This window comes from Hesperophylax consimilis, chromosome 20, assembly GCF_061612785.1.
Source record: "Hesperophylax consimilis isolate HC1 chromosome 20, BYU_Hcon_1.0, whole genome shotgun sequence".
NCBI classification, from domain to species: domain Eukaryota; kingdom Metazoa; phylum Arthropoda; class Insecta; order Trichoptera; family Limnephilidae; genus Hesperophylax; species Hesperophylax consimilis.
In genome coordinates, this window is record NC_142855.1 from 10694994 (window position 1) to 10722583 (window position 27590).

Genomic DNA, 27590 nt, shown 5'->3' on the forward strand with positions numbered 1-27590 from the left:
AAATTTATGTGTGCATTAAAAAAATTTTAAACTTATGTTTGCATTCAAAATTTTAATATTTCGAAAATTATTTATTCCAACCTTCTGACATTGTCTTTAACCAATATAATGGCAATACGCCAGAGGCCTGAGGAGATAACATAAAATATGTACAAGTGTGATCTAGGGCAGTTTAAAAGACGATGATATCGCAAATATTGACTCCCAGTGAAATTGATTATGTGTTCTAGAAAGAATTTTGATATTTAGAAATGTAATAAGATTTATTTCACAAGTGAGGAAAACTTGACCTTACTTCGGGCACACGGGCACGCCCATAACACATTTCTTTAGGTTTATCTCTACAGTGGTTTGAACCATTTGGGTACACATAAAATAGATAATTAAATAACACATGCGTTAACTTGTCATCAAATTACCACCGTGCCACTTATAAATATGGTGACCCAAGAATACAGATACAATTTTAAAATACAGTGTCCGGAAACTAGTGGTACAAGCAGGACACTGGTGAATACATCACGTTTGGAGTCGATTATGATGTATACATAATTTTTTAATTGAGTTCAAAATTGAAATTTTTAAGGTCAAATATGAAAAAAATCGCTAAAATCAGATGTTTTTAAATGATGTCTTTTAAAATGCTTCAAAGCGTAGAACCAGCTAAGTAAAAGTCACTAGAAATAAGTGTTAGATGTAAGTCACAAGTTATTATGAATACTAGTCAGTCAGAATAGCTGTATTTATTATTTAATAAATATATTTGTACAGCGCCCTTGAGATGATTTTTCACGAAAACGGCGCTATATAAATTAGTCAAATATTATTATTAGTTTATTGACTTTTCAATTGTCGAAAAAAAAAAAAAATTCTCTATGAGATGCAGATTCACCATAGACATATGAATATTAGTAGACTTGCCCTAAGTGATTAAAAGCGTATTATCCCCACTCCCCATACCGGTTCCATTGGAGCCGGCTGTGCTCGCGTATGGCCTCAAGTGAAATTTAAAAACGTGACGTCATCATTCTTGTGCGAACTATGGTCGAGGCATCATCGGTTCATTTTACGAAATAACACGGCAAAATGTTGACTTGTACTATGAAAACTTGTAAAAATAGATGTGAAAAAGAGAATAAACCCAATTGTCGTATTACATTCCATATATAAACATTATTTTACTTTATTTTAAGCATATTCACATCGTATAATATGAATCAGTTGTTACTATCACATCGAGAAACGTCTGGACGCGAAACACAAAGCTGGTTGGTTGCTGGGAAGTAAATTATGAACATTTATAAAAGTGTCTTAACTAAATACTTAAACGAAATATTCGACTCTGAAAATAGAACCGAATTTTTTTGCCGAATTTGTACTTCGCAAATTTGTTCATAACGTGGCGAGTAATTTGCGCTCCCATGTAAAAATGTCTATTCATTCAAAAGCAGATTTTACTTTTAAGAAGTAAATGGTGATATTATAATGCGAGATGCCTATTTACTGTCAGATTGATTTATTGACGAATCACAGTCAGCTTCACCCCCTTCGTTCTTCAACAGTTGATTTTACCCCTCGCCATTATCTTCTCGTCTATTAATTCCTATGTCTGTGAGATTCACCAATTATCCGATTATACCACTAGTTTCCGCATTATACAACATGCTTGTAACCTTACCAATAAAATATATTATACAGCATGCTCAGCCATAAAAAAAAAGCAATTAATAAAAATGCAAACAATATACTACTGGTACCTGATTGTAATAAGTTTGTAATAAGTTTATCATCAACCTCTGCTTTGTAAGTAACGACTGCTCTGCACTGTATTTTTGGCCCGTTTCAGTCTTCGATCAAATAATGATTTGCGGGCAAGCATAACGACATGCCCGTTATGCTTGACAGCCGATCACAAATTGATTTAAAGCCGAAGCAGGCAGAGAACCCCCGGGAGTAATTTATTATTTGTGTTTACCTCTGCCACGAGTCACCACAAGTGGATGGATACATTTGGTCATTTGGCAGATGCGAGGTGAGTCCGTGTCTTGGTGGCGGATGCATCTGCCATCCAGCTGCGTGGAGGACCAGATCGGACGTCTGACACTCCTGGACATACTGACCCACCTCTCATACCTTTTTCCTTCCCAGAAGTTCCTCCTAATAACCTTTCACAAGCTCTGAGGAAAAATAATTTCCTCAGCAGTAATCAGAAGTCAATCAAAGATTGCAGAAGGACCGCGGGCAGAGACGAGAATAGTCAGTTTACCTGTTTCCTCGGTTGCAGCACTTGGCGCCACTCGCGCAACTCCTGCGCGTACCGCTCCTCGAGCTCGCGCAGCTTGCGCGCCTCGTGCTCCACCAGCGAACGCCGCTTCTCGTTCTGCAGCTGCTCCAGCTCGCGCAGGGCTCCCTCTCCGGCCGCGCGCAGCTCCTCGCGCTGGCGCTCCTGCTTCACGCCCAGCCGCTGCTGTTCAGCGCGGTATCGCTTCTTCTCATTCTCCTGGAACTGAACGCACAACACAATCATTATTCAATTATACAATAAAAAAACATTGTGAACAGTGGTCAATCCTTGAGCGATAGCTATGCGAATTTGTGTAGCACCGCTAATATCCTTAAGTGATAGCTTTGCAAATTTGGGTAGCACCGCTAATATTCTTGAGTGATAGCTATGCAAATTCGGGTAGCACCGCTAATATCCTTGAGTGATAGCTATGCAAATTTGGGTAGCACCGCTAATATCCTTGAGCGATACCTATGCAAATTTGGCTAACACTGCGAGCGACAGCTGCCCAAATTTGGAAAGCTGAAAGTAGGTGACTTTCATGAATTTATTTTGAACTTTCCGCCATCAGCTGACATGATTAATCGCTAGCTAAACTCTTGGTGAGCCGCCGCAAAATTTTCATTGTGCTAAATATTTTAAGGTATCATTTTTTTTGGTACAAGCGCGGTCGAATCCAAAACCTTAATGGAAATCTCTATTGCTCAAGGCATTTTTTTGTTTAAATACACTAACGCTCGAGTGGTTAGGTTAGGTCCCCAGGACGGAGCGATCCTGTGTTTACCTTCTTGAGACGCTCCCGCTCCTCGGTGGGGTCGGCCACGTTGACGCTGATGCGCAGACTCTCGCGGAACATCATCTCGCGCGCCTTCATCTCCTGGCGGATCCGCTTGGGCAGTGACCTCTTCTCCAGCGCCTGGCCCTTGCCTAGCTCTTCTTCCTTGCGCGTGTTCATCCTGCAACCAAACAACACCACTGTAACAACGCGCCCGTTCCCCAGGGGAGAAATGTGGAGAGTGCAAGGCTGATGTAAGCGTAATGAGTAAGATTAAGAAAGGGACGCTCAGATGATTTGGGCATGTAGAGAGAATATGAACGAAGAAAGGAGAAAATACAACGTAAATGAGACCCCCCTTTGGATCGTACATTTTACTTGCGGATATGTAAAAGTTAAAATCAATATATATAGAGAGCTTTAAGGCAGCGCATTGATAAAAGTATGTCACGCAACAAATTACGACAACACTTTTGCCACAAAATCAACCATCTTCACTGGTTTCAGAATCTTGTACATCGAGTTGGGCTGTTAAGTTCATCTCTATATCTTATGATGATAAATTAACACATATTACATAATGGGATTTGAGAGATAACTTGGTGCTCTGTTTTATATTGTACAGAACTGATATCTAGATCTGAAGCGAGGCTTCGGAATTCAATGGTACGAGAGGGAGTAGATATTACCTTTTGATCTGTTCCAACTCCTTGTCGTGTCTGACCAGCATCTGGTGTCGCTGCAGCAGGAACACGTCCTTGAGCTGTCGCTTGCCGAGCTGGAACTTCTCGTGGATCTGCTTCTCTTCCAGCTCCCACAGGGCCGCCTCGCCCGTGCGCATTATCTGCGGGCGTACATCACAAGTCAATTTTATTCTATTACCATTAACCGATAGTGTGCCAGCTAAAATTCCGGCTGACACTATTTTCCTTATAACTTACTTGAATTTTACAAAATGAATTTTCTTTAGATTGTAAAGTCTAACCAGATACCGTGATTATAATCTATCCATATAAATAAATAAAAATGTTTGTTGGATCAAAATCTTAAATCTCCGAATTAATGAATATTAACGAATTAATGAATTTCGAATTAAAAAACCATTTTGAATGAAAAATATTTGGAGTGGAAATTTTTTTGGCGAAAATTACGAAATAAGCGTTTTTTTGAATTTTCGCAGTTTGAATTAACGGGGTTTTACTGTATAAGTTTCTTCAGGTTGGAGTCCTCAGTTTGACGAGCAATTTTTCCAGAGTATCTTTTAGGATACGCCGCTGGCAGACTGCTGAAATTCTCCATCTGATCCAGATTTGATGGACTAGTGTGAAGTGTATTTGATGGAGGAGGAGTAGGAAGGTGCATGGGGAGTGTACCTGCTGTCTCTGCTGGAGGTGCTGCCTGTCCGCCAGGGCTTGCCTCTCGCGGTGTGCGTCCTGCAGGCGCGCCATGCACTGCTCCTGCGCGCCGGCCTGCTCCTGCAGGAACAGGCGCTCCTTGTCCTCGTGCTCCTGGTCGAGGCGTTGTTTACCGGCACGGAACGCCTCCTTGCGACGCTCCTTTGGTAGCAATTCCACCTCCTAAGCAACACAACAACAACAGTTGTATTAATTAGAGACTTAAATCAAATCAAGTGTAGTCAACAGCGCTAACAACTGAACCAAATCCCGATTGGGTAGGACCGACATGAAAGTTAATATTTCGTATATTAACTACTGTAATGTCATCCAATTTCAAAGAAATGCGAATGCTGCGTGTGTATGTAATTTCCAATAAAAATATAATAGAATGCATTGTCATGGACAGCGAGTCTAGTTGCAGAGTATCAGCTCAATCGGATGTCGGGAAGTGAGTCAATTTCCGATTCCAAGATTTGCATTCATTCATTACCAAAAAAAAGAGGGAAATTCGAACGGTTGTATTTAAAGATTGAAATATTGATTGTTAACGCAAACATGTTTTTATTTTAAATTAATCCCACTCAGGACTCTCAAGGTCTGGAGGAAAATGTATGTGGTTTGTTGACGCAACTATTAATCTTCCATTAACATTGTCCTTGAAATTTTTCCCATCCTATTTTAGCTGTGGGTGTTTATCATTTTACAACAATAAAAGCGACTGTCAAAGCTGTTGATGGAGCCTGTTTGATGAACATCTATTTGTGATCAGTGCTGTTATTAATATCAACTCAGGGTAGAAGGCCTGTGCAGTGAACATATTCGGTTCCCTCAGTGTCTCTCCTAACCAACCTGGAAGTTATGGAAGCTTGCGCGTGAAATATATCATATCTCCTGTGAGTGAAACCAACCATCATCATCTTTGAAGAACATCAAAGGGGTAAGTCGGATTCCTTCCTTACTCCACGTTCACCATCTCCAACCATAGTCCACTCTTGATTCGCCTATTGCAATCACATGGTGTGTGTAGGTATCAAGAGGTCAGTATAAATCCATCCCTCCCATTGCGGAGAAAGGCATTGAGTCAAAGGAGATCGATCTGCAGCCAAGACCTGGTGAAACTGGACACCCCTATAAGTCTCGGCAGAGGTGTCGGTTATCCAATGAATACCCATACTGAAGCGGAAGGAAGCCATCTGCGTACCTGTTTGAGTAGGCGCATCTCCTGCTTGAGAGTCTCGCGGAAGTGTTTGATGTCGCGGTCGTGCTCTGCGCGCAGGCGGCGCTGGGCGGCGCGCAGCTCGGCCTCGCGCTGCTGCGCCGCGCGCTCTGCGAGGGCCCGGCCATGGCGGCCCAATGCCTCCAGCTCCGCCTCCTGCAGCCGCGTCACCGTCTGCAGTTCCTGCTCGCATCTGACAATACACAAACAAACGGAACAATCAGACAGACCACTCTACCAATGCTGTCATCTTATGACCAAGTATGTACACACCACACGGCTTATGAATCTGAAAAAATGACCACGTTACCAACGAATTTAGATTTTTGAAAACATTTATTAAACCCTAAAACAATTTTGGGAGATATTTCTCCCAAACGTCAAATACCCTTAGAGAGAGAGAGAAAGAGAACACAACACTTTGTGTTTTCATTTAAAATTTTACCATGGAAGCTACCGAAAAAATTTAAACAAGTCTACGGAAGAACTTTGTCTAATTAAATGTTTTTTTTTTTTCTTCGTGTAAAGTGAAAATAATTACAGTAAGGTACTAAACCAAACCAAAGGTACTGTGTTATGAAATTGCTGACAAGTGTATTTTGAATAACGTGCCGTATCTAGTAGTTTACGCAATCAGTGGTTGCGCCCGTTCTCGTCTTCTACCCAAATCACCTGCAAAAGCCAACATACCTCTTGTCCTGCTGCTCGCGCAGGGTGGCCTCCTTGGAAGACAGGTCCTGGAACTGCTTCTGCTCCTGCTTCTGCAGCATCTTCAGCTCGCGCAGCTCCTGTTTGCGCAGCTGGTGGTCGTCGTACGTGCGCCCATTCTCGTCGTCTCCCCAGATCACCTGCAGCAGCCCGCAAACAAACACACAATAAGATCAGTCTGTCAATATGTAAAGATTCATTGCAAGGTTTATAAACTTTGTCAATAGATGGCAGTAATGTATAAATTAAATGCAATCTTCCAAGTTATGTCAAGAGATGTCACTCATCCAAGGGGTCTACTTACCGATTCTTCACTTACTGTGTTTTAGGAGCCAAGAGGAAAAATTCATTGACTTTGGTAAAGTGGGTGATTATATAAAACTCTCGCTGTTCATTATTATTTGTGTGCAGTTTTCATTCATCCAACAAAACCGACCTAACACTACAGATTATTAGTACGACTTTTTGATCTCCACATTTCTCACACCATCATACACACATACGCCTCAGGGATCTCATTTCTACAGCATTCACTCTACTTTCATCCTTCCTTTGCCAGTTCCATGCTTCACTGCCATACATCTAGATCATTCTCATACAACCCCTCTATTGTAAAAACTTTAAAACTAGTCGTACGCTTAAATTAAATATACCATTCCTGAGATAAAGTCCAGTTATATCCAATTATGTCCTAAATCCTGTATCTAAATTTCGCTAATAAACAATTAGTTAATGTTAATTAAGTGTTAATCTCAAGTGACCTACCAGGTAAGTATGGTACTGTATATTATCTCCATAAATAGTTAGTAATAACATAGATCATTGTAGAAATGTATTATATGTTTGTACACCGCTCTTGAGGTGATTTTGCACAAAAACGGCGCTATACAAATCATCCAAATATTATTATTACTAAGTCACTTTCATAAGGGACTTATTTAAGTTTTAAACTATTATTTAACTGCCCGAAACTGGCAAATTTCGCGTTATTGCAAAGGCGAATTTTTCAGGCCTAACATGTTTGTACCTTGGATGTAGTGGTGGTGACGATGACTCCGTCGATCTCAAACTTCCTCGTCCTCTTCCTGGTCTTTTTCTTCAGATTGGCGAGTTGAATGTCTTCTTTGGATCTGAAATAAATAATGAAAAAAATTTTACAGATAAATAATGTTTATTGGGGCAGTCTCGTCAACTCTATTCCGGGCTCGTCTTTAGCGCAAGGACCAGTGTTAGGTTAGGTTACCTTTGCATGCGGCTGACGACGGGGTTGCGGCGTAGTATCACCTGCCCGGCCTCAGGCTCCGCTGGGCTGGGCGCAGTGCCGCCCTTGCCGTTACCGTGACCATTCGACCCCCGGGAATCCTGAAAAAACATTAATAATTAATACAAGCTGTAGGAGGGAGGAAACGCAAGGGCTGGCAAATCATTTCATAGCCGAGCTCCTGAACTCAACGAGTCGTAGAAGAAAATCTGTACTCATGTAACTGTAAATAACCTCAATGTAAATAACCTGCGTTATATTTATGAAAGTAAGCGGAGATTTCAACGTGAAATAACCTGTGTTATATTTATGATAGTAAGCAGAGATTTTAACATGAAGTAACGTGTGTTATATTTAATGGCTTTTCAAGTTTGTCAAAACCATACATAAAGAAATAAACAGTAGAACCTCGTTAATTCGAAATCCACGGGACATCAATAATCAAAATTTCAAATGAATGAATTCCCACGACGCCAAAAATCGAGTTAAAAATTAAGAGTAAATTCGTATTAATACGAATTATCCCGTTACTTTCGCGGCCGGCATTTTAAATTCGTAAAAAAATATAATATAAATCCGCGTAAATCGAGATTTCGCGGCCGGCTCTTTAAATTCAGATATTCTAAATAAATTCGTAAAAACGCGTTATATTTACGCGTAAATCGAAATTTTGCGGCCGATTTCGGTCACGGCCTACCCTTTAAATTGAAAAATACAATATATTTCACAAAAATCTAATTATCAACCAAAGTGTCGTGCGGGTGCAAAAATAAATTACGAATTTCGATTTAAAAAACCATTTTGTATGAAAATAAATTTCTGTGGATATTTTTTTATGGCGAAACTTTCGAATTATGCGTTTTTTCGAATTATCAGGGTTCGAATTAACGGGGTTCTACAGTATTTCTATCTTATTCTAAAATCGAGCGAAAATTACGAAAAGTCGCATTATTTTCCTGAAAATGGTGAAATTCCAGTAATAATTATGAATTCAGAGTAAAAATTAGCATTACTGCAAATATGAAATTTAGAGTTCACTGGTAATTTGTATTTGTACGCATCGTATGAGAATGGGACCTATAACTTCTTCTCGTCTGCGTGGTAACGAGTGAAAGGTAAGAGGGGACTGTGATATACCTGACTAATGGTGGTGGATATGCTCTCAGCATCGGAGCGGTCCATAGTCCCCTTGGGGGGGGTGAGGTGACCTGACGAGGAACGTATTGACCCACTGTCTGAGTGGGATCTGCAAAAAAACAAACTGATTTACATATACAGAGAGACAATGCGTTACGTAGTTGCGTCTCACGAGAGCGCCCCCGTCGGCATTGTAAAGACAGGGCAACTACATCACCACCCGGTTGGGCAGCTTTGTGAGGCAGGTAAGGACTGTAGGAAAGGGTTTATTAATGCGCATCTTCAAGAGTCCCGGATTACATGAAGGATGAAAACAGATGCCGATAGTTCCTTCCACATAAGAGCAGACTTACACAAAAACAAGTAAACGATGGATTTATTGATGAATTAATGGATAGATTGATTGATGATTGGATGGATTGATGGATTGATGGATTGATTGATTGATTGATTGATGATTGGATGGATTTATGGATAGATTGATTGATGATTGGATGGATTGATGGATAGATTGATTGATGATTGGATGGATTGATGGATAGATTGATTGATGATTTGATGGATTGATTGGTGAAACGATCCATTGATTTCAATTCAATTTATTATTTTTAAAACATCACAAAATTAATATAAACAATGAATATTGTACGGGACCAAGTTAGTGAAGCCCGCACAAATACTGCAAATTCAATAGGGCACCGGCACACATTGACACCTTGATCTGAGAGTTTTTGCAGGGGCAGTAGGAAAACATTAAATTAAACAAGTATTACTTTCCCGAGTACTCTCGGATGAGAAGTGACTGTTTGTACCAGTTACTTCTCTATTTATTGGACAAAATTAAACATTAAATTTCACACATGTTCAATGAGAGTAATTAGCGATCACCCTTATCTCTTCACTGTGTTGAACAAAACAAAAACATTAGTTTTTAAATGTATGGTGGCGCCGAAAATCCATTAATATTAACTATAGCAGTCGCACATTAAGGATGTGGGATAATATTATAGTATCATATTTATTTTGATGCAGATATCTAAATGGTTTTATCAAAAATATTAAGGACATCGTAAAAACTTGATATCTTGTTATCACATAATGACTGGCTCTGTACGTCCGATATAAATATATTTCACTAGTAGTAACAGAGCTAGCCATTGATTGAGTTAGCTAGGCATGATCATTGGCAAGTTAATCCTGCAGGCCAGGAGAATAGTCTATGCTGTCGGTGACGGAGATAACCAACGGGAACATAGAAATGAATGATCTCCACAATAAAAGAGTTTTCAAACCAACCACAAATCACTCTGATCTTGTAAATGGTTCATTCTGAGAACATCCAAAATAAATAGTATAAAATAAAGTCGCTATCCGCCTCTGTCTGTTTGTGCGCTTAATTCTTCTGAACTATGCAACGGATTTTGACATGGTTTTCAATACCATTTAGAGAATTTTTTCCGGAAGGTTTATATAAATAGGGTGTATCAGCACGTACCCGACAAACTTTAACCAGCTTTTCCTTAGCACATTTGGATTAAAAAATGTTATGGGCACTTTGCTGTCCGGTAACATTTTTTTTCAATTAAAAACAAAAAATAATAAAAAAATTCATTGGCATTGTTTCTCGTGTTCAACAGCTGTTATTAGCAAGTGTGTCAAAAGGCGTGTTCGCTCTTTCATACACACTAAATAATAATAGTTAAAAATGAGACGAATGGTGCCATGCCATTTCGTTGTGATTGTAAAAGCGCGTCAATGTAGGTACGTACGTATATTATTCAACGAAACTCGAATAAAATATTGCCAAATGGGTTTTCAAACTTTGACAAAGGATAAAACAGTTGTGACATGTGGTGAAAATGTAAATGATAAATTTTTTATTAAAAAAAAATACCGGACAGCAAAGTGCCCATAACATTTTTTACTCCAAATGTGCTAAGGAATAGCTGGTTAAAGTTTGTCGGGTACGTGCCGATACACCCTGTATAATGCATGCATATTACACTAATAGAAAGTAGAGAAGATTTCATGATTTGTAAGTCGTAAAAAAAATATTTCGGGCGTTTACATTGCCAACGCTGGCTAAACCTTATAAGATAAATCAAAATAATGTAAGACGGAATTGTATATCTTAAAAAGGCCTACAAAGAAGTCAATGTGGGTATATGTCTATCTCCTAATAGAGCCAGAGATATAGCCAGATAGAGCCACGGGTAGTAGCCATACTCCCTCATGTAGAGAAATGTCAGGATCTGATGAATGGATTGATTGATAGTTTACCTGGAGTCGGGGGTGTTGGAGCTGTCCGGGGAGGAGCGTAGGGGGCGCGGGGGGCGTCCGTTGACCTGTCTCTCCCGAGATCCGGAGCCCCACGAAGACTCCGAACCTAAATCACACCAAACAATCACTACACATATTGGCATTCGACTCCAAGAAACATTTATAATTTCACTGGTTATTTGCACGAAGATGTCGTCTCCCACCCGGCATGCCGCTTGAAGTCCCGAAAGCCCTTCTGGGCGGAAGGAGAGAGGCTCCTCCGATTACCTCTCACCCCAGAAGACAGGTGGAAACTTGAGTGGCAAACGGCCAACTTGGGAAATGCCTACCTCATACAGGACCCCACCGAGAGACAGCCTGGCTTCTCAACCTGGTCCGCAATCAATAGGTTAAGGTGCTCCCGTAGCCGCTGTGCCCACATGATGCACAGATGCCTTAAAGAGTCGGCGATGTGTGAATGTGGTGTGGTGCAGACCACCGAACATGTGGTCAACGAATGCCCGCTCCATTCATTCCCCGGCGGGATTGATGAGGTCTACATGGCGACGCCTGAGGCTCTAGACTGGCTGGCAGACCTCTGACCCCCCCACCATACAAAAGAAGAACTGGTTCACAAAAATTGGCTCAATTGCAAAGCTTCTCATCTCAACACGGGACTGCTGATAAGAAAAATGGGACGATAATGATAAGAAAAATGACAATTATTTTTAATTTTGTTGTATACTTTTGTATAAATTAGGACAAGAAGAAGAAGTTGTCTAGAAAGGCTTACCGTCCAGTACAATGTGCGTGGCGCCGGGATTCTGATGCGCCGATGAGTCGCGCACTCGCACGCGCGTCTCTCCCACAGTCACCACCGACACGTGGCTCGTATCCTAAAACAACAACACAGCATGAAGCACGTCCAATATATCACCCTTGAAACAAAATGGCATAATCTATCTTTATCGGCCATGAAGAACATTTCGGATATGGTTTCATTGTATAACGTTACAAATTAAGTTCTTTAAGTATAACGAGGAAAACATTATAATACTTGCGCCTGAACTAAAATAAAATGCATTTGGCGATGTTTTTACTGCGTGATCAAAACATGTGGTCAGTGTTGTGCGGGAATTTGAACCTTAGCTGGATCAACTTAATCTTATTTTGTTTTATGTAACAGACGGACCGATCTGTTCTGCGGAAATAAACAATACAGTAGAACCCCGTTAATTCATTAATTCGTAATTAATTTCAGTCAAATGTAAATGTTCGTTTGTGCAAAATCTCAGAAAGTTCTTCATCGATTGCTTTGAAATTTTGACAAACATTCGAATATGCGTGTGTTTTTATATGCCTATATTATATTTATTTATTTATTTTTTCATGTTCTCCATGAAACTGTTATAAACCAATATATCATGGAGAAGATTACAAATTAAAAGGTTTACACAGGCAGTTTTACTATTTTGTCACATGCGTTATAAGATAGTTACTGAATTGTCTGTAGGTGACATTGAAAATGTCGATGGCTAATGCAGAATCATTAAGCAGTTGAGTCGCTCTGTTTATTGGCGCGTTCTGATAGGCAGAAGTCCTCGCTTTCGGAGCATATAAGAGTGCATGGGATCTCCCTCGAGTATAATTGTTAGGGACATAAAAGTTAACCTCTTTCAACATAGGCGGATTGTGTATTGTACCAGAGATTAACTTAAAAAAGTGTTTGCCTAAAAATATTTTTCTGCGGGCTTCTAATGTATTGAAATCGAGCATTCCTGTTAAGAACAAGGATGGATACAGGAATGGATAGTATGTATATTCCCTCATATACAGGTAACGCATAAACCTTTTTTGTACTTTTTCTATTTCTAAGATATGGTTTTGTTCAGAAGGGGCCCAAATAATGGAGCTGTATTCCAGGATGCTGCGGACAAGTGCTTCAGATGTTCTCCGTATTGCAATTCCATTAGTAAATGATCTCGCATTACGAAGAACAAATCCAAGCATTTTGTTGGCGCGGGAGACAATGTCATATATGTTGGATTTGAAAGAGAGATTTGCTTCGAAGATTACCCCAAGGTCACGAATATAGAGCTGTGACAGGTAAAAACATGTTTTCTTTTTTTTTAAACAGCGCCATCTGTTGGACGTAAAAGCAGAATGCGCTATTAATTCTCTATCTGCACAGAAAGACTGAACAGCTAGTCTAGATATATAATCATAAATCTGAATCTGACAGCCAGCCGTACAGGTAAAACGTGGTTTCAGATCATCCTAATTCCTACTATTATTTCATAAATCTAAATCTGATGATCTGATGCCGGCCGCGATGATATTTACTTGGAATATATGAATTTGAAGAGCCGGCCGCGATGATATTTACTTGGAATATATGAATTTGAAGAACCGCCCGCGATGATATTTACTTGGAATATATGAATTTGAAGAGCCGGCCGCGATGACATTTACTTGGAATATATGAATTTGAAGAGCCGGCCGCGATGATATTTACTTGCAATATATGAATTTGAAGAGCCGGCCGCGATGATAGTCGGCCACAACATTTTGATTTACACGGAAATGTGGAATTTTAACGAATTTACGTTGAAAATCTTAATTTTTTCAACGATTATCGGCTGCGAAATTTAGTTCTGTAAGAAACGTCATATTTTTACGAATTATCTTTGAATATCTGAATTTGAAAGTCGCAAAATTTTGATTTAAATGAGAATAAGTCATATTACCTGTCCGCAAAACTCAAAATTTAAACAATTTTTTTTTTTGTTTTATTTCGAAACTTCGATTCCCATGTTGGAGAAGCATTAGATTTAAAACTTAATTTAAAATTATTTTTAATATATAAACATAAATTAATTAATTGATTTTTAAGATATAGAATGGACAAAAAGAGACATCTCTTGTCAATTTCGGATAGTATTTTCTCTGCAGGTGAATGATAAGCAAATTGCGGCCACCTTTTACATCTGTTCAGTAGATTCATCTGAGATTGTGATATTTCGTCAAAAGAGGTCTATTTAAGACAAAAATTACTAAAACAGATTTTTTGTCACAATAAGATGTTACAAATATCGGCTGTGTGTTATTAAATCAATGTGCTGATTCATCTTAGACATTAAGAATTCTTCTCTCTTGTGAGCTGGTTATAACCTTTTCGAGTGCAAATGCAAAGTGATTGCTGATTGCTGCCTGAAACCGAAGCTGATGACAAAAATAGAAGACCTCCATTTGTGAATGCCATTCTTGGGTGAGTTTTTCTGTTCATTTGTATTTTGGTGACTGGTTTGTTATTTTTCTCCCTGCAGAGATAGTTTATTAATCCACAATATATTTTTCATAGGGAAATATTATATTCCCTAGATGATCTGTGCTACCTACACGCCAGATCATCAACCATAAGTTTGGTCCTACGTAGCTCGGATATATTGCTAGCGAAAATTGATTAATATTTAGTGATTTAGATTTGGAAACATGATAAATGGATGTTCTATTCACGTAATTTTTTTGGTGATTTAAGAAGTACCTATCAGTACCAATTTCTAGCATACATAAATAATTTTTCTAGCATTAGAAATTTGCGTATTTTTTGGTAAATTTCATTAAAGCTCAAATTACTTAATATTATTTAGGTATAGTGAATTTAGTTTCGTTTTTTTACGTATTCTTTGGTAGATTCGAAACATATAATATATTGGAATTGTCGTAATTTTTGGAGAATTCTAATTTACAATACTTACAACATTATTGTATACTTTTTTTGGTTAAGAATATTTTGTCATCTCATTAAAAATGCCGAGAATTACTGAAGAAGTTTCTGGAGATATTCAGGATAGAACGTTGACTCTTTTGACGGCAAAAAAGGAAAATCTTTTTTTGCGGATGAATGAATTGTATAATTTATCAAATAATTTAAATACCTTCGAGTCAAGAAAAAATGAAGACTTCATGACAAAGTCGGATATGATTGAAGACTTGAGAGTTCAGTTTGAAACTGTTATTGACAAACTTAACGACCGTCAGTTGACTTTGGACGACTCATTTAAACCGGATTTCCAACAATTAAATGCATTTGATGATATTTATTTGAAGGTCAAACGAAGTCGATTTAACCTTCAAAACGCGTCACGCAACGATTCGCGGGATCATTGTATTATTAAATTGCCACCTTTGGAATTACCATCATTTGATGGTAAAATGGGAAATTGGCCTACTTTCTACCAAGCTTTCAAATCTAATGTACATAATAATAGACAATTAACCGACGCCCAGCGTGTTCAATATTTAATTGGTAAATTGACACACGGCGCTTTAAAGGTTACTGCAGGCATTGTACCTGGAGGTGACACATACAATATAATCTGGAATGCTTTGGTAAACAAATTTCAAAATAAACGTGCACTAGGCACACATTATTTAAATAATATTCTTGATACAAAAAATTGTACAAATACATCTGGCAGTCTTGACTTTTTTATTGAAAATTTTTCTGCATCAGTAGCAGCGTTAAAACAATTAGAGATTGAAAATTTAACTGATTTTATCTTATTTCATTGTGCATTTAGAAAAATTGATTTTCAAATCGCACAGATTTTCGAGCTGTCAGTCAGGAATAAAGAGATTCCGACATATGCCGATTTAGTCTCGTTTGTTCAAGATCAGGTTAAGATTTTAGAACGTTTAGGCAATTCAAATGAAGCCGGTAAAAAACTGTCCACTACGTCATCATTTCGTTCTAATAAAAATTTTAAATCGTTCCTTGCTAGCAACGAGAATGTACCTCGGTTTACGGCTTCGCGCACAAATTGTTGTCTTGTTTGTAATAAAACTAATCATACAATTAAAGATTGCGTTAAATTTAAAAATATGAGCTCTTCACAGGCGCGTTTTGAATTTATAAAGTCAAAACATGCTTGCGTAAATTGCCTTAGTGGAGGGCATACAATAAACGCGTGTAAATCGGTTTTAACTTGTGAGTTTTGTAAAAAACGTCATCACACTTTGTTGCATTTTGGCAGTGCTGATAACAATGCTAAAACTCCATCAAGTACCCACGCACACACGTCGCGAACATCTACAGGGACATCCGAAAATTGTGATACACAATTTGAAGAACCTCCGCTAAACATAAATAACTCATGTTCCCTTTCTGTGAAAGCGACACATAATACGATTCTATTATCAACCGCGCAAGTATTCGCAAAGAGTAAAAATGGAAATAAAGTTATTGTTCGGTGCTTAATGGATAACGGTTCACAGAACAATTTAATTACTGTTGATTGTTGCAAGATCCTCAACTTACCAATAATTCCTTTAAACAATTCCTTTGTAAAAGGAATCGGTTCAGCATCCAAACCAATTTTGGGTTACGTTTATTTGGACATTGAGTCCCGCGTGTACCCGAATAATAAATATAATATTTATGCGCTTGTCATTGACAGTATTACAGATCAGCTACCTAATCACTATATAACCAAGGGTGATATGAGTTACTTAAAGGGTATACCTCTCGCTGACTTAACGTGGAATATTCCTGGATGCGTGGATATAGTATTAGGTGCACAACTGTTCCCATATATTTATTTAGGGAACCGGGTTGAATCTGGTAACGGCGAACCTCCGGCATTAGCGACTACTTTCGGTTTTGTGTTAATGGGTGACTACCCTAGTAATGTGCTTAATACAAGTACGTCATTTTCGGCACTTGCGCTTAATGACTTAGTACAAATATTTTGGCTGTTAGAGGAAATACCCAACATGCAATTTCTAAGTCCGGAAGAGACGGAATGTGAGAATTTATTTATATCATCCATTTCTCGCACCGTCGACGGAAGGTATTCTGTTGCTTTACCTTTCTGTAAAGACCCGAAGCAATTGGGTAATTCCCTTGCTACTGCTCAGCGCCGATTTATGGCTTTGGAGCGAAAATTTAAACATTCACCGGCTTTGCGGGAGAATTATAATAAAGTTATTCATGAGTACATTGAAAACGGTTATTTAGCAAAAGTTTCAAGGTCGGATATTACCGATGACGGATATTACATTCCGCATCACGCTGTCACTCGCCCGGATAAACCTATGCCTCGGATTGTACTTGACGCGAGCGCTAAGACACATACAGGATTGTCATTAAATGACGTGATTTATACTGGTCCGAATTTGCAAGCCGATCTTTTTTTGCTTCTGTTAGACTTTCGTCTTTTTCCCATTGCTATTACTGCAGACATAAAGCAGATGTATTTGCAGATTGAGGTTCCAAGCAAGCATCGCAAATATTTGAAAATTCTATTTCGATTCGCGGACAACGATCCCATACAAACCTTTCAATTCAATCGGGTCCCTTTCGGACTAACAGCTAGTCCATACTTGGCAATGCGCACTGTTCGACAGTTGGCCCAGGATATGAGACAACATTTTCCGGACGCTGCCAATGTGGCAGAGTCTAAGTTGTATATGGACGACCTGGTATATTCTATTGTAGATGAACCCAGTGCCGTACGTCTGTCGCGAGAATTGATCTCGTTGTTTAAGTCCGGTGCCTTTGATTTGGTAAAATGGACTAGTAATTCTTCAGTGGTACTTGAGAATCTTCCAGATTCTCACCGAAGCCCAGTGGACTTTACTGTTGGTTCTAACAATGCCGCTAAGGTGTTAGGCCTTTCGTGGGAACCAGCTGATGACAGCTTCTTCTTTACGTCTTCTTATGTTCAGGAGAAGTGCACGAAGCGGAACATACTCTCCATAGTAGCCCGCTTGTTCGATGTTCTCGGCTTGGTCGCCCCTGTCATTCTGTATGCGAAATTACTTATTAAGGAGCTATGGCTGTGTAACATTGGTTGGGATGATATACCCCCTGAGAGCGTTATTCAAAGGTTTTCGGCTCTCACACAGGAATTTCCTTTAATTTCGACAGTAAAAATCCCCCGCCATGTTGGCGTCCTAAAGGACAGTACAGTGCTCGTTGTCGCCTTCTGCGATGCGAGCATGAATGGTTATGGCTGCGTGATTTATTTGCACACCACTGATCTCTCTGGAAATATTTCAGTGAGGTTATTGTGTGCAAAATCAAAGGTTTCTCCCACGAGAGTGACAACTCTCGCTCGTTTGGAGCTTTGTGCCGCAGTTTTGATGTCAAAATTAATACGGACGGTTCAAGAGAGTTATCGTGCGCGTCTTTCTATTGCAGGAACATACGCGTTTTCAGATTCTACCATTGCGCTCTCCTGGATACATTCCTCACCGCATCGTTGGTCGGTGTTTGTTAGCAATCGTGTAGCTCAGTGCCAGGAAAATTTGTCTCCGGAAAATTTTTACCATGTCGCCGGTATTGAAAACCCGAGCGATTGCCTTTCTCGTGGCATGCTACCCTCTCAACTCGTTTCACATGATTTATGGTGGAACGGCCCATCATGGATTCGCCACCCACCTTTGGAATGGCCAGTAAAACCGTTTCGCCCCACCAATACCGGTGAAATGCCTGAACACAAAGTTAATGTGCTCACTGCAATGGTTCTGGGTGAACAATCGGTTCTGGGTGAACTGGCCCAGCGTATATCCACTTGGGATAAACTACTAAGGAGTGTCGTTTATATTCTCCGATTCATAAAAAAGATATCACCTTCCTCTGGAATTGTCAATAATTTTGTGACTGCTGAAAAGGCTGTACTTCGTTCCGTGCAAAATGCTCATTTTTCAAAGGATATTGCTGCACTTCAGAAAGGCAAATTCCACTCCAAAAGGCTTCAGGGTTTGTCTTTATTTCTTGATGAGGACAATTTGTTACGTATCGGGGGACGCCTTTCTAAATCGGACTTACCTTTTGAGGTTAAACATCCTGTTGCGGCGTGAATGGACTGTAATTTGCGGTTTTTGTGATATTGTTTGATTGACTTACCAATATCTCCAACTGTCGGCACCTTCCACTTTGCTCTGCTTTAATCACAGGTGGGGGTAATTGTTAGTATTGGAGGAGGTCAAGGAAAAGGAATAGTGATATTAGAATTGCGAAATGGTTCAATGCGTTATATATTGCTATTTTTATGCACTCTTCACGGCGTTCTTTGCGGTTTAACATTTGCCGTATACAGCGCGGCGCGGTGGGTTTTAGCTCAATAGGTTATGCGGAAAGCGGTTGCACTTGCGGCGCGGTTACTTAAACAACTGACTTGATGTAGGTAAACGCGCGGAACGCGGGCGGGAAACAACTCGAACCAAATACTATGCAACAATAACTGGCCCGAGCATGCCCCCCGCCTTGACCAATGGTCAAAGTAACTAATACAACAAAGAAAAAAAATGAAAAACAAAAACACGTTATGAAAGGATTCAATAAACAATACTGAACCCGCGGTAGAACTAAATTCTAAATTAACTAAATCTAAGATAACGTTAAAGTTATTGTGTAGGCAGGGGACAGAGTTTAACGACTGCCCTGCGATATGTTCCGGAGTTAGTCTTAACGTCCGCAACGCGGATCACCCCATCTACGCCGGGGTGGACGTTTACCACTACGCCAATAGGCCATTGTAGTGGTGCGATATTGTCACTCTTAATTATTACCACGGTGCCTTTCGTTATTGGATTCGAATTTGTATTCCATTTCTGACGCGATTGCAGCGTGTTCAGATACTCCATTCGCCATCGATTCCAGAAAGTCTGGACGAGACGATCGACAAGATGTTTTCGTTGAAGCAAATTTACTGGCGCATCTGACAAATCAGCAGCGGGTAAAGATTGTAATGGAGTGAGCGTTAAAAAATGCGCGGGTGTCAAAGGCAATGGAGCCGAAACATCGGTAACGCTGAGCACTGATAATGGGCGTGAATTTAGAATAGCTTCAATCTGATGAAGAACCGTTTGCATCTCTTCGTATGTGAGAAGAGATGTACCCACAACTTTATTTAAGTAACATTTAATGCACTTAATGTTACTCTCCCAGATCCCACCGAAGTGGGGTGCTTGTGGAGGATTCATCTTCCACTCGATACGGTTTTCCAACAAATTTTCTGAGAATTCTTTCTTTTAGTCCGGTGACTCTAAAAGTTCGAATAAAGCCTTCAAATGCGATTTAGCTCCTACGAAATTTGTCCCATTATCAGAATACATTACATTTACAGGCCCTCGACGGGATAGAAAACGTTTGAACGCGTTGAGAAAGACTTCGGTCGAGAGGTCTGAAGCGAGTTCAATGTGAACCGCGCGGGTCACCAGACAGATAAATAAGCAAATGTATGCCTTTTGGCCTCTAACACCCCGACGTCTATGCGGGATTATTTGAAGCGGCCCAGCGTAGTCGACCCCCGTGTGCAGAAAGGCCTTAGCTTCGCGGACACGGCAAGCGGGTAAATCTCCCATTATTGGGAATTGCGGTTTGGGATTGACTTTAAAGCATGTATTGCACTGATGCACGCGTTTCCGAATCAAATTGCGCGAAGAAAGTATCCAAAACCTTTGCCTCAACAGAGACATAAGTAAGGTGGGTCCCGTATGCAAGTTCTTAGTGTGGTAATAATCTACTATTAAATCAACTATATGATCATGAGCGGGTAATAAAATAGGATGACGACTATCAAATTCGAGTTCGGCGTTTCTCAATCTGCCTCCTACTCTTAGGAGACCGTCCTGAATAAATGGATTTAATTTAGCAAGAACTTGCCGTACTTTCTTGCCATCGTTCACTGACTTCATATCATCGGAAAAATGTACTTGCTGAACTGCCTTTATAATAGCGGTTTCTGCAATGTCAATATGGCTTAACTCAAATTTACGCGGCAATTTCCTAATGAAGCGAAACACGTAAATGACAATTCGAATTAATTTCGACCACGAATGAATGCGAGAAGCCAATGTGCATAATAAAGGTGACACGATTGTCTTGAGGCGATTATCGGTTTTAGGTTTCATTTCGGGTGGATCAGCTACACGAGAGCACAAGCCAAAAGTAGTTGGCTGTTCATACTGATTGGGTTTCAATTCCGGTAACTGTTCTGAATTTGCGTGCTTAAATGGTGAAATAGGCCACTCGAAATGCGGCTGGCAAAGCCATTTTGGACCATTCCACCAAATTTCATTTGCTATCAATTGCGATGGTAGCATACCTCTTGACAGGCAGTCGCTAGGGTTATCAGCACCTGCGACATGATAAAAATGACTACTGTTTAAATTTTCGTGTATTTTTGCTACACGATTGGCAACAAAGGTTTGCCAGCGGTGAGGTGATGAATGAATCCAACTTAAAGTTACAGTCGAATCAGAAAAGGCAAATGTTGAATGAATAGTAAACCTCGCGGAGTAATTATCAATTACCTTTTTTAACAGGTGCGATAACAATAATGCAGCGCATAATTCTAGGCGTGCTAAGGAGACAATTTTTAGCGGTGCTACCTTGGATTTTGCGCAAACTAATTGAACCTTAATTCGGTTATCAGGAGTGGTCACATGAGCGTATACCACTCCTCCATATGCCTTTTCGCTTGCATCCGCAAATCCAACAAGTATTAACGTGCATCCTTCCGTGACTCCTATATGACGTGGAATACGAATCGACGATATTGACGGCAATTCCGCGTTGAACTGCTGCCACTGTTGTGATATCCTTGCGGGTGGGATTTCGTCCCAATCGATTTTTAAATTCCACAGCTCCTTTATTAGAAGCTTGGCTTGTACAATTATAGGTGCTACCAGACCCATCACGTCAAAGAGTCTAGCGACAGATGATAAAATATTGCGTTTCGTACAAGTTCGATTGTCTGGAGTAACTTCAAATGCGAAAATGTCATCCGAAGGATGCCATCGTAGCCCAAGGATTTTTAGCGATGCATCATTATCGAAAGTTACACTTTGCGACAGGCGAAGTTCCAATGGAACGTTTTCTAAAACTGTGGTGGAATTGGATGCCCACTTAGCGAGTTGAAAACCTCCTGACTGGAAGAGCTCAATCAACTCTTCAGCCGCGCGGATAGCTTCTTGCTCATTTAAAGCAGAGCTAGCGATGTCGTCTACATAAACATCTCTATTAATAATATCCTTTGCAAGAGGGAAGCGAGCGCCTTCATCTAACGTTAATTGTTTGATTGCTCGAAGGGCTAAGAACGGACTACATTTAAGACCGAATGTTACGCGATTGTATTGGTAAGCCTGAAGCGGCTTTTGCGGATCGAATCTATATAAAATTCGTTGATAACGACGATCTTCTTTGCGAACATTTATACATAAATACATTTGACGAACGTCTGCGGATATTGCGATAGGAAAAAGGCGTAAATTCAGAAGAATGCAAAATAAATCATTCTGTAGGCTTGGTCCCGTGTGTAAAATATCGTTCAAAGATAAACCAGTTTTTGTCTTTGCGCTTGCGTCCAGAACCACTCTCACCTTTGTTGTCAATTTATCTTCACGCCTAACTGCGTGATGCGGGATGTAGTATGCGTTTTCTGACGGTAAGGCTTCCACCTGGGACAGATAACCTTTATGAATATGTTCTCTTATTACTTCATCATAAAGCGGTTTTAGTTCTGGCAGATGATTAAATTTTCTTTCTAGTGCGTAAAACCGATTTTGCGCAGCTTGCAATGAATCACCTAAGTCACAAGAGTTGCTTTTGAATGGCAAAGCCACTTCATAAGAACCGTCCTCGAGGCGAGTTGTGGTGCCTTTAAAAATGTCTTCAGCTTCTTTTTCTTCGAGGCTGTGAACTGGTTCCGAACCAATATCTTCGATTTCCCAGAATTTTTGCATTAAGTTCTCAATTTCGTGCGTAGCGCAGAAAGTGAATGCGGTGTTTGGTTGAGAATTTACTGGGGCGTCACCCATAAAAACATAACCTAATGTGGTTTGAATCGCGACTGGAAAACCGGGGGTGATTATCTTATTTGGTAGCAACAGTTGAGAGAACAGACTGACGCCAATTAGCAAATCGATTGGGCCTGGCATTGCCCAGGTGTCGTCTGCCAGCGGAACATTTATAAATTTATATGACGTCAAGTCCACCTTGCAAGTAGGTAAATGAGCGGTAATTTTTTCTAAAACTAGAGCGGTTATGGAGTATTTGAAGTAGGGATCAATCCTAGATTGAATTGTCAATGTGACACTTCCTCTTATTGATTGCGTTTTGCCACCTAAACCCTGGACTGCGAAGCGCGTTCCTGAACTGACTGTCAGGCCTAATTTTTCACAACATTGTGAAGTTATATAATGCTTTTGTGAGCCTGGGTCTAGAAGACAGCGGACGGTATTCTCTTCACCGTTTCGATCAACAGTGTTAACTTTGGCGGTAGCAAGAACTTCAGTGGTTGCCCCTTGTCGCGTGGTTGCTGACATAGTACATATCGGCGGTTCTGCATCGTTAGGTTGAGTTTCTCCATTGGATGTGGAGGCGTTTGCTTGACTGGGTTTATCAAAATGAAGAAAAGTATGGTGCTTGCCATGACACTTATGACAAGTGCCTTTTGATTTACATTTTGTAGATGTATGTTGCGGGCTCAAGCAATTAAAACACAAAGATTTTTCCTTTGCGAAGGAAAACCTTTCCTTTGGTGATAATTTTAAAAATTGTGTACAAGTGTACAGTTGCGTGTGGTTCTCATTTTGACAATAAAGGCATTTTGATTGCGTACTCGTGTAAGTATGATGTGTGCGGAGTTGAGCTGTGCGACCAGTTCCACCGGAACTGGTTGAATGTGTGTTGGCGGTGTTAGGTCCACGAGTTGTTGAAGTTCGTTGCAGAATTTTGACCTGATCTTGCACAAACGACACCAATTGCTTGCAGGTGGGAATCTCAATTTCTCGAACTGAGAGCTCAAATGCTTGTGCAGTTTGCGACTCTAACTTCTGCAAAGCGCATTGTAGTAATATAAAATCCGAAAGGTCTTCTATTCCCAATTGTTTAAGTGCGGCGATAGATGCTGAATATTTTTCTATAAAAACTGTCAGATTGTTTGCGTTGTGAGCTACGGTTTTTGAATGAAATATGTTATTCAGGTAATAAGTGGCAAGAGATCGCTTATCTTGATATTTATTGACTAGCGTATCCCAGATTATTTTATATGTGTCTCCAGTTGGCACTAAACCTGACGTAACATTTTTCGCGGTTCCAGTTAATTTTCCAATTAAATATTGTACGCGTTGCGAATCAGATAGTTGTGAATTTAAATGAACATTTGTTTTGAATGTTTCATAAAATAGGTGCCAATTTTCCATCCGTCCATCAAACGTAGGTAATTCTATAGCGGGTAACTTAATAAAATTATTATTATTAGTCGTAGCAGCACACGCAGATGTAGATGTTTGCGGTTTTGTAGCTAAATTTGGTTTAAAATTATTTCGTGCGCGAATAATACGTGTGTATAATTCTTCAAACTGTTCCCAGCTTGAATAATCTGGTTCAGAATTCGGGTCTGACGTAAGAGTATTCTCGTTAATTTGATCAATAATTAATTCAAATTTATTTTTAATTTCTAAAATACTTTCAGATTCGGACATAAATGCTTCACCTGAGCGTGACGCGTCGAAATTGATTGGCAAATTATTTGCAAGCAAAACTAAATTTTGAACCCTTTTTAGAATAATATCTCTTTTCCCTTTTAGTAAAACTAATTGTCTTTTTAGTTTGTCTTCCATTTTTAGAATTATTTGCAAACTAAAAGTTTAATTATTTATAAAATAATGCGCAAGAAACACAAGTGTACTGGGCGACAATTTGTAGCGACGAATTATAGTGGAGAAGTAATTTACCAAATAATTAAATATATTGGCCGATACCTCAAAGCGATGTTTACGTACGTACTTAGGTTGGCATTAATACACATAGACGAATATATATTACGCTGTAATATCTTTGCGATTTGCACTGAATAAATTTGCTACAACAACATCGATAAATAATGTAATTACCCAAAATATCAAAGAGTACCTATACCTAGGCATGTAATTTCAAATAGCGGGCGAGTATTGCTAACTGAATTCTTACACAAAATGAATGCGGTTTGCGATTGAATAGGAATAAATGGTTCTAGAATTACCAAAATGTAATTCTCAATTTAAATAATGCGGCTCGAATAGGATCAAATGTTGCGGCGTGAATGGACTGTAATTTGCGGTTTTTGTGATATGGTTTGATTGACTTACCAATATCTCCAACTGTCGGCACCTTCCACTTTGCTCTGCTTTAATCACAGGTGGGGGTAATTGTTAGTATTGGAGGAGGTCAAGGAAAAGGAATAGTGATATTAGAATTGCGAAATGGTTCAATGCGTTATATATTGCTATTTTTATGCACTCTTCACGGCGTTCTTTGCGGTTTAACATTTGCCGTATACAGCGCGGCGCGGTGGGTTTTAGCTCAATAGGTTATGCGGAAAGCGGTTGCACTTGCGGCGCGGTTACTTAAACAACTGACTTGATGTAGGTAAACGCGCGGAACGCGGGCGGGAAACAACTCGAACCAAATACTATGCAACAATAACTGGCCCGAGCACATCCGATATTACTACCTAAACATGACTGTGTTGTAAATCTTATCATAGATCACTTTCATGTCATGAACTGTCATACCGGTCCAGGACTTCTTATGTCTATATTACGTCAGCGCTATTGGATATTAGATGCTAGGACGGTTATTAGGGCAAGGGTGCGGAAATGCAACTGCTGCTTCCGCTCAAATCCATCACATCCTACCCCAAAGATGGCAGATTTACCTTCATATCGTATTACTGAAGCAAAAGCCTTCGTTCACACCGGTGTTGATTACGCGGGTCCTCTACGTATTACGCTTGCTCGTCGGAGAGGACAACATTCGCAGAAGGCATATATTTGTCTGTTTGTATGTCTTGTGACTAAGGCCATTCATATTGAGTTGGTCTCTGACTTAACTTCAAATGCTTTCCTGGCTGCTTTCAGCCGTTTTATTTCACGGCGTGGCCCTGTGTCGTGCTTGTATTCGGATAATGGTACCAATTTTGTGGGTGCAAAGGCACAATTGGATGACCTTTACAAGTTTTTAGTTGAATCGGAATATGAGCCCGCGTTAAAACGAGAACTCGCCAAGCGTCGTATCGAGTGGAAAATGATTCCACCACGCGCACCCCATTTCGGAGGTATGTGGGAGTCTAACGTGAAAAGCATGAAAACTCACTTATACCGAGTGATCGGAAGTCAGCTTCTCACTTATGAGGAGCTTCAGACTGTGTTGGTGCAAATAGAGTGCATAATGAACTCTCGCCCGCTCACAGCCGTATCTTCCGACCCTGATCCGGAAATCATAACACCTGCGCATTTTTTAATGACTACACCATTACAATACTTACCTGCATCTATCCCGACGGGCAGTAAAATTAATTTCGCTCAGCGCAAACGATTATTGGATAGTATGGTTCAGTCTTTCTGGAAAAAATGGCGTGTGGAGTATCTGCACACTTTGCAAGTCAGGCAGAAGTGGGCTACCCCTGATCATCCGATTGAGATCGGAACTGTCGTTCTAGTGGGACAGGAAGATTCCCCTCCGTTGAACTGGCCTTTGGGTGTAATCACTGAGGTCCATCCCGGATTGGACAAAATTGTTCGCGTTGCGACGGTGAAGACACGATTTGGGTTCTTCAAACGACCGGTTATCAAGTTATATCCCCTTCCGACTCAATAATTTGCTTACTTCTATTTTTTGTTTTTATTTTTTGTTATTTTTTTTGGTAGTTCAAATTATCTCCGACTATGCCATGATATTCCGTTACAGTTAATTGTACTCTTGTCAGTTGAACTTTATTAAGTTTATACTTTTCGTTCTGTTGAAAGCTTTTTTTTTTTTGGTGACCTTCCGACGTAATTCTTGGATATTATATGTGAATAGAGTCACTTGAAATGATTTGACGTTTATTTATTTGTGCGTTGTTCTCTTACTTCTTTGCAAGTTCTGAGAACTTCCAAGGCGGGGAGTATGGAGAAGCATTAGATTTAAAACTTAATTTAAAATTATTTTTAATATATAAACATAAATTAATTAATTGATTTTTAAGATATAGAATGGACAAAAAGAGACATCTCTTGTCAATTTCGGATAGTATTTTCTCTGCAGGTGAAAGATAAGCAAATTGCGGCCACCTTTTACATCTGTTCAGTAGATTCATCTGAGATTGTGATATTTCATCAAAAGAGGTCTATTTAAGACAAAAATTACTAAAACAGATTTTTTGTCACAATAAGATGTTACAAATATCGGCTGTGTGTTATTAAATCAATGTGCTGATTCATCTTAGACATTAAGAATTCTTCTCTCTTGTGAGCTGGTTATAACCTTTTCGAGTGCAAATGCAAAGTGATTGCTGATTGCTGCCTGAAACCGAAGCTGATGACAAAAATAGAAGACCTCCATTTGTGAATGCCATTCTTGGGTGAGTTTTTCTGTTCATTTGTATTTTGGTGACTGGTTTGTTATTTTTCTCCCTGCAGAGATAGTTTATTAATCCACAATATATTTTTCATAGGGAAATATTATATTCCCTAGATGATCTGTGCTACCTACACGCCAGATCATCATCCACATGTCT

General features: G+C 39.7%; 1 protein-coding gene across 2 annotated transcripts in view; it reads right to left on the minus strand.

The window, feature by feature from the left end:
- Positions 1-27590, minus strand: part of Slik (Sterile20-like kinase) — a 116848-nt gene that overhangs the window by 22154 nt on the left and 67104 nt on the right. For both annotated transcript variants that reach the window (XM_089643846.1, XM_089643845.1), the window contains exons 15-25: positions 11831-11933; positions 11059-11164; positions 8779-8887; positions 7624-7742; positions 7408-7510; positions 6363-6520; positions 5658-5865; positions 4433-4636; positions 3749-3903; positions 3069-3240; positions 2267-2506 (exon numbers count right to left, since the gene is read on the minus strand). In XM_089643846.1, the coding sequence (XP_089499972.1) occupies positions 2267-2506; positions 3069-3240; positions 3749-3903; positions 4433-4636; positions 5658-5865; positions 6363-6520; positions 7408-7510; positions 7624-7742; positions 8779-8887; positions 11059-11164; positions 11831-11933 (1677 nt within the window). The remainder of the gene's footprint in view (positions 1-2266; positions 2507-3068; positions 3241-3748; positions 3904-4432; positions 4637-5657; positions 5866-6362; positions 6521-7407; positions 7511-7623; positions 7743-8778; positions 8888-11058; positions 11165-11830; positions 11934-27590) is intronic.